We start from the raw sequence: 10,827 nt of genomic DNA on the forward strand, positions 1-10,827 counted from the left end.
TTAGAGTCTTCTCATGACTTACAGGCCTCAGATACAGTGTCACATTGTTTACAATAATGAATTCACCTAAATTCATCTTCCAAATAGCTTACATCCAAGCATGTATTTTTATGCAATATAGTTCTCTTAACTGGCATAGTACAAGTTTTGGTAATAAATACACAGTTCCTGATTTCAAAGACATGTAGAAATTCTTCATATGCAGCTATATTCTCATTTGTGTTCAGAGCAATTCATGAGATGACTTCCAAAGCATTGGAAATAATGGTGACATTGACTGAGGAAGTGTCTATTGTATATTAGCATACTGGGAAACTGATTGCACAGCACTGTGTATCAAAAGGCATTGTGCTAAGAGTAGGAGATAGCCAAGCCAAACACAAGCTTCTGAGCAGTTTCTTTTTCTAAGAAATACTTCTACATTTTTATAACTGTAAGATCATACATAATTAAACTCGGTTAAGTAGTGTACAGAGCATAGATTAAACACTCAGTGGATTAACATTTTATTAAGTTTGATGATAAAAATTGGTGATTAAAAAGTAGAACTAATCAGATTTTTTAATTTTTATCCTATTGTTTAGGAAATGAACAATATTTCCTTGGCTGCAGAATACTATAAAGACGTCTTAAAACAAGACAACACTCACGTGGAAGCCATTGCTTGCATTGGCAGTAACCATTTTTATTCTGACCAACCTGAGATAGCTCTGCGGTTTTATAGGTATCTACACTTGTGGGACAGGAGGGGGAACTGAGGATGTGAGAGGGTAATATGAAGGACTGATTTTTGTGATGCTCATACCAAAGAAAGGACATTGGGTGATTGGGATGAGAGAATGATTAAGCATTTGGACAAATATTGCCATAAAATCAGCATACTGACTTAAGTATCTTCTCAAACAGTAATAACTACATCTCTCTTAAAAACTTGGAATAGAATCATAGAATCAACCAGGTTGGAGAAGACCTCCAAGATCATCCAGTCCAACTTGTCATCGTTACATGTGGAGTATGTAGGAGTATCAACAAAGATTACAAAAATAGTTATTATTTGATTAATAAACAATTACCTTTCACAGCAGTTTAAGTTCACAATGTTACTCTCAACTTCAGTTGTATTCAGAATGCACATGGACTTCTTATTTAGCCCTTTGAAAAAGATTCCACCTGAAGACATGAGCAGTTGAGAGCACAAAATCCATTGTTTGAATGCGGATTCCCACAGATTTAAGTCAGAGTACTAAAGATAGTGTTGAACAACACAAATTCGTGGGCCCTGATGAGATGCAGCCAAGAGTGCTGAGAGAACTGGCTGATGTTATCGCTCTGCCGCTCTCCATCATTTTTGCCAAATTGTGGCAGGCAGGAGAGGTGCCTGAGGACTGGAGGAGAGCCAATGGCACTCCAGCCTTCAAAAAGGACAAGAAGGAGGTTCCAGGGAACTACAGACCAGTCAGCCTCATCTCCATCCCTGAAAAAATTATGGAGTGTCTCCTTCTGGAGGGCATCTCAAGGCACTTGGAAGAGAAGTTATCAGGAGTAGTCAGCATGGATTTACTTGACTAACCTGATGGCATTCTGTGATGCCATAACTGAATGGGTAGATCTGGGGAGACCAGTGGATGTAGTCTACTTTGACCTTAGCAAGGCCTTTGACACTGTCTCCCATGACATCCTAGTGAGCAAACTCAAGAAGTGTGGCATGGAAGAGCAGACAGTGAAGTGGATTAGGAACTGGTTACAGCAGAGTTCAAAGAGTGGTGATCTATGGTACTAGATGCAGCTGGAGAGCTGTAACTAGTGAAGTCCCCCAGGGATCAGTGCTGGTTTTGGTGCTGTTCAGCATCTTCATCAATGACATTGATAAAGGGACAGAGTCTGCTCAGCAGGTTTGCTGATGACATCAAACTGGGAGGCTTGTCTGATACAGCTGAAGGCTGTGTGGCCATCCAGTGGGACTTGGACAGACTGGAGAGCTGGGCACTGAGGCACCAAATGAGGTTCAACAAGGACAAGTGCAGAGTCCTGCAGATGGGGAGGAATAATAAACTGCACAAGTACAGGCTGGGAGGTGATCTGTGGGGAGGGGCCTGAGAGCGCTGGTGGATAACAACCATGGCACAGCAATGTGCCCTTGTGGCCAAGAAGGCCCAGGGGATCCTGGGGCGTATTAAGAAGAGTGTATCCAGCAAATTAAGGGAGGTTCTCTCCCCCTTCTACTCTGCCCTGGTGAGACCTCATCTTGCGTTTAAGAGGGACAGGGATCTGCTGGAGAGGGTCCAGTGGAGGGCTACAAGGTTGATTAGGGGACTGGAGCACTGCCTTATGAGGAGAGGCTGAGGGACCTGGGGCTGTTTAGTCTGGAGAAGAGAAGCCTGAGGGGATTTAACACATGTTAATAAATATTTGAGGGGTGGGTGTCAGGAGAGGGGGGGCCAGGCTCTTCTCACTTGCTCCCTGTGATAGTATAAGGAGCAATGGATGTAATCTGCAACACAGGAAGTTCCACCTCAACACAAGGGGGATCTTCTTTACTGTAAGGGTCACAGAGCACTGAAACAGTCTCCCCAGAGAGGCTGTGGAGTCTCCTTCTCTGGAGACTTTCAAGACCCTTTGTGATCTGAGCTAGATTGTATGGTCCTACTCTGGCAGGAGGTTTGGACTCAATGATCTCTTTGGGTCCCTTCCAACCCCTGACATCCTGTGGTCCTGTGAACACCGTTTGCTTTTTGTTTCAATGCAAACGATCTGACTCCTGTTCTAAAGCCTAAGAGGAGAGGCTGAGGGAGCTGAGGTTGTTTAGCCTGCAGAAGAGGAGGCTCAGGGGTGATCTCATTGCTGTCTGCAACTACCTGACGGGAGGCTGTAGCCAGGTGGGGGTTGGTCTTTTCTCCCAGGCACCCAGCAGCAGAACAAGGGGACACAGTCTCAAGTTGTGCCAGGGGAGGTCTAGGCTGGATGTTAAGAGGAAGTTGTTGCCAGAGAGAAGAGAGAGTGATTGGCATTGGAATGGGCTGCCCAGGGAGGTGGTGGAGTTGCTGTCCCTGGAGGTGTTCAAGAGGGGACTGGCTGGGGTACTTAGTGCCGTGGTCTAGTTGATTGGATGGGGCTGGGTGCTAGGTTGGACTGGATGATCTTGGAGGTCTCTTCCAGCCTGGTTGATTCTGTGAGATAAAGCACTACCATCCGGACCTGAGTGCTTTTATGTGTTTTAAGGTCAGAAACTCATAGTCATGCTGCCAACAGCAGCCCTCTTTTTTTCCTAGCTCTCTTGGCATATCTGCTTTTCCTATAAATATTAATAAACTCATTACATAGCATCAATTTGAATCAAAATCTGAGTTAAGCTTTAGCTGTAAGACTAATGTAGATTCTTATGCTAGATGTAATACTACTGATTGCAGCACTGCTGAAGGACAGGAAGCAGGCAAAAAGACTGAAGAGTTGCAAAAAGCAACTGCAGCAAATTATAGCTTAATTGAAGTTGAAGGATTGGAAGGAGGAAACGAAGAAAGTAAGAAAGTCAACATACAGCTCTGTCTTATGTGGCAGTCAGGAAGACAAAAAGTTAGCTAATTTACACAAAGACTGTTTCACACAGCTTAAATTCTACTATCCAGAGTGCTCTGAACTGCTCTTCACGAAACCTTTACCAAGTATAGTACTACAACACTCAGTTTCTGCACACTGTCAGAACAGGGAGAAAGGAGAAGAATTCTCAACTTTGTCATTTAGAACAAAATTCTGATTTTAAAAATCAATTACTTCTTTCCTTTCCATCTAGACGGCTCCTGCAGATGGGTGTTTATAACTGTCAGCTTTTTAACAACCTGGGTCTGTGTTGCTTCTATGCCCAGCAATATGACATGACACTATCTTCATTTGAACGTGCACTGTTTTTGGCCGAAAATGAAGAGGAGGCAGCAGATGTGTGGTACAATCTGGGACATGTGGCTGTGGTATGAAAAATACTAACAACTTTTCTGAATAAGTACAATTAGGAAAAAAAAATGGAAAAAGAATAACCAGAAATCACTCCCTTACTTTGAAATAGTGTACAGGATAAGATACACTGTAGATTAAAGGCATATTTGCACTTCACTAGAGAGGAAGTGGCAAAGGAATAAAGTTCTGTGCATATTTACAGAGTATGCCTCGAAATGGCTAAAAAATACTCCTTTCCACCATCTTTAACCTCCCCTTCTTTCTGAAATGTTGTAACATGTGCCAGCCCTTGAAGCTGTTTGCTGCAATATAAGGTAACCTGACCAAATTCAAGATATTTTTCTCTGATTGTTATTTATGTTACATGCAGCATTAGGCTGGTTCTGTTGTCATAAAAACACACATTCATCAGTGTGCAGACACTAAAGAACACACATGTCAAAGTTGAGAAGGCATGTTCCTCTGTCTTACAGGCAGCTATAGAAATGTGTAATTTCTGTGTTAAAGTTGGTTACATTTCTGCACTAACTTGCATTCATTACACATTTTTGCAGATAGTTTTCCAGAGGTTATCTTAGATTTCTGTTTGGCTGTGTGCCCAGAAGAAGGTTACTGAGTGAATTTTTTGATAGCTTTCTAACATGAGTTGTCTTCAAATGCTGACTATGATTTAAGTGAAAGAGAAACCAAACTGTCCATCTTGGTTATACTGCAGCTAGGATAAGCACATTAATTTGTACTGTGTAAAATATTGACTTCAGGAGTGCTATACCTATATTTTTTGGTGTTTGTCACACTTTTAATGTTTAAGATGCTGCTGTATCAGAGTTAGTCATATCACTAGAGTGTTAAAGAGTAGTCAGGTGCCTTATGTTTTTATCTTCTAAAAACTAGACTTACATGTGGGGGTTTTTTAGCAGTCTGTGTAAAGTGTGAGTGGCAATATGACCTCTTTTCTAGAGACATCTCTGTTTTTTCTTACTTCATTGTAATTTGTACTCCATGCTTTCATCCTTTAGATAAAAGGATATTCCAGACAACAAAACAGATGCATGTTGTTTCCAGTTGTTTTACAAATTAAAATACAATCTTACTTCTAGGGAATAGGAGACCTGAATCTGGCTTACCAGTGTTTTAAGTTAACATTAGTCAACAATAATGACTATGCCGAAGCTTACAACAACTTGGCTGTGCTGGAAATGCAAAAAGGTCACATCGAACAGGTAGGTGTTAAATCTCAGCCTAAGCAGAATGCTTCCTTTTGCCCCTTTCTACTCAAGAAGTGGAGGTATTGTATGAACATCTAGCTTACTATTACAGGCAGAAAATTTGGATAATTTTTATGCGTGTTCCCCCTCCACTTGTCATCCTCTCTCCTATTAAGCCATTCTCTCTTAGGCATATCCAAGTGGTTCATCAAAGACAAGCAAAGTTTACAGTGGCTTTGCAGTTTTTGAGATCTTTGTTCTGAATCAATACTCACAAAAACCTATCATTCTGTAATTGTCAAATGACAACTTTGTATATTCAGGTTATAAGTGTAGATAATACACTTTTGTTGGGTAACAGAAGACAGTAAGTAGATCAGATCTTTAAAGACTTTTTCAACAAGATTACTTTAGAGTTTTGTCCCAAAGCAGCAGGCTCTTGATAAATACATCAGTAAGCTTGATGGTTTGTCATACCAAATGTGAGTATAATGAGTTGTATTGTGCTGAGGTGTGTAATTGCCATGCACAGGGGATTTGTTGCGTTCAGGCTTTTATACAAATGCTGGGAAAATCAATATGCATTTATTGGACAGCTTGAACTACCATGGGCTTGTTTTAATCCTTATGGAAGCAAGCCTATTTTGATAGATTCATATATACATCAGCAAGTGATAGATTGAGATGAAGACTTCTAAATACGTTTTTAAAAAGCAAATTCTCAAGTTAACTTTATTCAGATAACTTAGCAATTACCATGGGAACACTGAAACAAACCCAGCAGTGGATCGTTCAAGTGGATTTAGTTTCAGTTCCATAATATTTACAGACTTGTTATTTCCAAGTGAATCCAGTTGCAGAGATTGTGGTTGCCATTAATTAGTACTGCAGAGCCTTTCCATTTTTTTTGTTTCCTGTCTTAGTTTTCATCTTGTATCACATGTATAATGAACAAGCAGGATCATCATGGCAATAAAATAATGTACAGAAGAACAAAAATGTGAAGATATTTGATTGTATATTTTATTTCACAGTTTTCTTCCAGCAGTACTGCTGCATGTACTCAGAGTTGTCTGGTTTGGGAAGTTTTAATAAGTTCCTAATTCTGCCTTTCTAAACAATTTACAGATTTTTTTTTTTGTTCTAAAAGATTTGGATTTTTTCCTCCAAAGTTCTCCATTTTTAGTACAAGTATTCACAAGTTGATCTTCATTTTGTATAGGATTTACAGTATGAAAATACATATCCTGATAATTAATTATTATCTTTTAATGCTACTTGTATTCTAATGAGAAAAAATAATTTTATGAAAAATTTTGAGCATGGAAAATTGCATTTTAATGTCTTCTGGGATGCTGAAGACAGTTCTGTCAGTGACAATAGATAAACACAATCAAGTGGGACCTTAAATACTTCTATTAGTGTATTCCGTTCAGTGTTTAGAATTGAATTGCTTAATTGAAAGGTCCCAACATGTCTTTTTTGTAACTCAACTAAGAGTCTTATTCATTCAAACGCTGTTAAAATGCATTCTTCCTAAACGTGCTATTGTATAACTCATACATAGTTGAAGATGGTTTGTTTAGTAAAGAAAACACAGGATGATTTCTTTTAAGAATGAGAACTTTGTTTATGTTCTTGTAGCTTTCACTCCCTCATAGATTTTGTTTGGTTGTTTTTTGTTGGTTGTTGTTTTCTTTTTCTCTAAATAGGCAAGAGCTTTGCTGCAGACTGCTTCATCTTTAGCACCTCATATGTATGAACCCCATTTCAATTTTGCAATACTCTCAGAGAAGGTAATGCAATGCACTGTCCTATTCTTCTAACGTAAAAAGTGAGGCTTGGTGGGGAAGTTGGGGATTTATTATTACTGAGAATTCTAAATAGGTAGGAGGAAAGAGGAGGCAGAGTGCATAAACTCAAGAAAAGCTAAAGTGACATATTGATTTTAGTGCCCAGAGGCTTTGCGTGTGAAAGTAGCATTTGCTTTCAGAGTGAGGCCAATTAGCTAGAAAGTAACCTTGTAACTTTTCAAACGCCCAGAAGATGATCAATCTGTTAACAATTCCATGCACAATCTTTGTGCTCCTTGGCGTTATCAGAATGTGAGGTGAAACAGTGTCATGTGATTTATCAGGAGTTACAGAAATAATAACATTCATTTGTCCCATGACCTCAAAAGAAAAGGCTGTTCTTCACCTTTGCAACCTCTGAATTTTGTGTGTTAATTTCTTTCATAAAGAGAATCTCAGGCACTGAATTAACAGTGCCCAGCATTGCTGTTGGTAAGGACAAACTTGTACAAGTCCTTACATTTTTCACAAGAAAAAAAATTCTCCTTTTCTTGTGCCTACACCTTCTTATGAGTCTGTGTTGTGTGGGCAGCCCAGCTCCTACAGATACCATAGTACATGCATCAAGGAAAGAACAACCCATTAATTTGTAAGCATATCCTCTCCATTGTGAAACATAAAATAGTTTTGTATAATTGCATTTTATACTTACCAGTTAAGGAGTAAGCCCTAGTCTGCAAATGTCTTCTTAGGTACCTTTTGCACAAATTATGTGCTTGGGTTCTGGGAGAAAACAGGCAACCAGATCAGCTAGCTGTTGATGCAGAGTGGTGATGCAATCCTTGGATTTGGTGTAAGGCCAACGTAGCTTCTCTGTCCAGGACCAGAAAAGGATTTCTTCCCTTTCAGAGAATTCTTTCTGCACAAAGGTCTTCAACTGATGCATAGGCAACAAGGGTCTCCTGCTTTCACTTTTCAACTGGGATTTATCACTTCTAGTAGATGTATTGTTCCCAGATGTTTGTGTTCCTTTTTGCAAAATCCACTTTCTGAGATGCTTTTCTTAATTACACTTCCTCCTTCCAAAAAATATGGCCATTTAGGAAAAAGTAAAGTTTGGTACATAGAAAACAGTGTGGAAACATGCCTCTAATAGCAGAGGGCCAATGTCAGCTTTCCAACACTGTTGTGCTCTCAGAAGGAAGCAAGTAATCAGTCACAGCTTTTACAGAGGCCTGACTGATTGTGTTTGGCCTGTATATACAACACTTCAGTGGAGTTTAAAAACAAATCTTCTCTTTTTTATTTCTCCTCTCTTCAAGCACTGAGCATGTTGTACCCTTTTATCTGTTCTCTGAGAAATCAGGTGCAATGGGATGTAAAGTTACTGTTTTCAAGCATCCCTCCTATTAAAATTACATTTTTGTCTTTTTCTTCTCCTGTCTTGATGTAAGTAGAACATAACCTTGAGCTCAAAAACCTCATTACTGACTCTGATTCATTCATTCATTCACTCTCAGGACCAGCTGTGAGCATCAGAAATGTGCTGCACAGAACACATGATACAAATACTGCTGTGCTTGGATTTGCAAAATTAATTTGTATGTTTCTAACAGGTTGGAGATCTTCAGAGGAGTTACGCTGCTGCTCAGAAATCAGAAGAAGCATTTCCAGGCCATGTTGATACCCAACAGCTCCTCAAACAGTTAAAACAGCACTTTGCTATGCTCTAATGAGCATATTTTTTAATTGTGTGAAAGCAGTAACCAAAGCAAATGTCTCATATATCTTTTTGAAAATCCTGGCTTCAAGTAGATAAACCATACTTAATGCATTCCTGTGGCAAAGCCTGTGCTGCTTTGAGTAGCAGGTAAGGTTTAAGGGCCCTAAGCAGTTTCTGTCATTTTAAAAAGTATCACTTACTAAAATGCAACTAGGACATGCTGCAACTGTATACATGAGGCATGACAGAAATGGCAGGATACTACTGGTATGACAGCTGTGAAATAGTTGTCTGGTATGTAAGGAAGTAAATCACCATTTAATGTTAATGGGCTTTTAAAAACCATTTTTTTCTGATTTTCCACTGAACAAAAAGAAGTGTTTTTTAAATACTCCTGTGTGACAATCTGTCAAATAACACAGAGTGATCATACATCTTAGCTGGTCTTCAAACTTGGCTTTTGATAGTATACTTTCTTACTGAATATTAAGTTCTAAAAATAAAATACCTAACAAGAATTTAGAATACATATGTGAAGCAGAGGTTCTTGTATTCCTGGTTGTACTGTGTGAATTAAATAAATTCCAGTTTGTATATCTTCTCTTGCTTGTTTATGTAAGTTAAAATTACATCCTTATTGCCATGAAGAAGAGAATCAGTGATCTTTTGAAGGACTCCACAAGACTAGTCAAAATAGCATAATTCTGTGTATTCCTTTCATTCCAGGAGTTTATTCCTGATCTCAGTAAGGCGAAAAGCTATTCACAAGCTTGCAGAGTTAATTACTGATAATTGAGAACAAAGCATTGATTGGATGATTACCTGTGCTACCACGTAAGCACTGTTGTCAAATAAATATTTGAATCATCCTAGAATACTATTAATAGCAACAAACAGAGACTTTTTCGTGTATTTTGTATTCTAACCCAAAGGAATAAATATGTATGATTTCCCCACCTGACCTCTGAAAAATACCTTTAAGAATTGTGAGCTGTTAGGCACTATGGAATGGCATATTGTGAAACAGCCTTTAAAATCTTTTCTTGTTTCTCTGATACGTAAAGGGATTATCTTATCTCAGGGAGTAACCCTAAACATGCTTTATGAATATTATGTCTTCCTGTTTACTATCCATTACTTCCTCATCCTCCTATTTATCACTTGTGTCTGGTGAAAGCAGTTGTTTGGGAGCTCAGAGAAGGCAATCTGTAGCTGACAAAAACACCATTGTTAACTGGTGTCACATCATATTGTGAAGTGCATTATTGGCTGAATAGATGCAACATTTTTAATACATTTTTTCCCATGTTGATCATAGAATCATAGAATCCACCAGGTTGGAAGAGACCTCCAAGATCATCCAGTCCAACCTAGCACCCAGCCCTATCCAATCAACTAGACCACGGCACTAAGTGCCTCATCCAGTCTTCTCTTGAAGACCCCCAGGGACGGTGCCTTCACCACCTCCCTGGGCAGCCCATTCCAATGGGAAATCACTCTCCCTGTGAAGAACTTCTTCCTAATATCCAGCCTAGACCTACCCTGGCACAACTTGAGACTGTGTCCCCTTGTTCTATTGCTGGTTACCTGGGAGAAGAGGCCACCCCCCACCTGGCTACAATGTCCCTTCAAGTAGTTGTAGACAGTAATAAGATCACCCCTGAGCCTCTTCTCCAGGCTAAACAGGCCCAGCTCCCTCAACCTCTCCTCATAGGATTTGTGCTCCAGGCCCCTCACCAGCTTTGTTGCCCTTCTCTGGACACGTTCCAGCACCTCAACATCCTTCTTGAATTGAGGGGCCTTTGTCACAAACTAATTAAAAGAGAACGTTTAGTTATCAGTAATTTTCACTACTTTAATAAAGGTTTTACTTACTGCTACAAAAGAGCAATTTGTAGGGAAGTTCTCTCCTTCAATCTGCTCTACTTGTGTCTTTCCAGTTTATAGTACTGAACTTAAGGAACCTACTATAAAGTATTTGTCTTAGCAGTTTAAACATTCTTGACAGTTGAGAATTTTTGAATGGCATACTATTAAAAAATAGTGATAAAATTGCATAATAAGTAAGATTATTTTTTCTTCTACATGAACTATTAAATACAACTTCAGTTTTGAAACCAATGTGACTGCTCGGTAGTTCCACATAGATGCTCAC

At 39.2% G+C, this 10,827-nt stretch overlaps 1 protein-coding gene across 1 annotated transcript in view; it reads left to right on the forward strand.

The window, feature by feature from the left end:
* TTC8 (tetratricopeptide repeat domain 8) overlaps positions 1-9,273 on the forward strand; it is a 48,086-nt gene extending 38,813 nt beyond the window's left edge. Inside the window, exons 11-15 of the mRNA XM_064151423.1 lie at positions 585-724; positions 3,788-3,962; positions 5,049-5,171; positions 6,869-6,952; positions 8,566-9,273. Of these exons, the coding sequence (XP_064007493.1) occupies positions 585-724; positions 3,788-3,962; positions 5,049-5,171; positions 6,869-6,952; positions 8,566-8,682 (639 nt within the window). The 3' untranslated portion in view covers positions 8,683-9,273. The remainder of the gene's footprint in view (positions 1-584; positions 725-3,787; positions 3,963-5,048; positions 5,172-6,868; positions 6,953-8,565) is intronic.
* The last annotated feature ends 1,554 nt before the right edge of the window (positions 9,274-10,827 follow it).

This window comes from Pogoniulus pusillus, chromosome 1 (genome assembly GCF_015220805.1).
Source record: "Pogoniulus pusillus isolate bPogPus1 chromosome 1, bPogPus1.pri, whole genome shotgun sequence".
NCBI lineage: Eukaryota > Metazoa > Chordata > Aves > Piciformes > Lybiidae > Pogoniulus > Pogoniulus pusillus.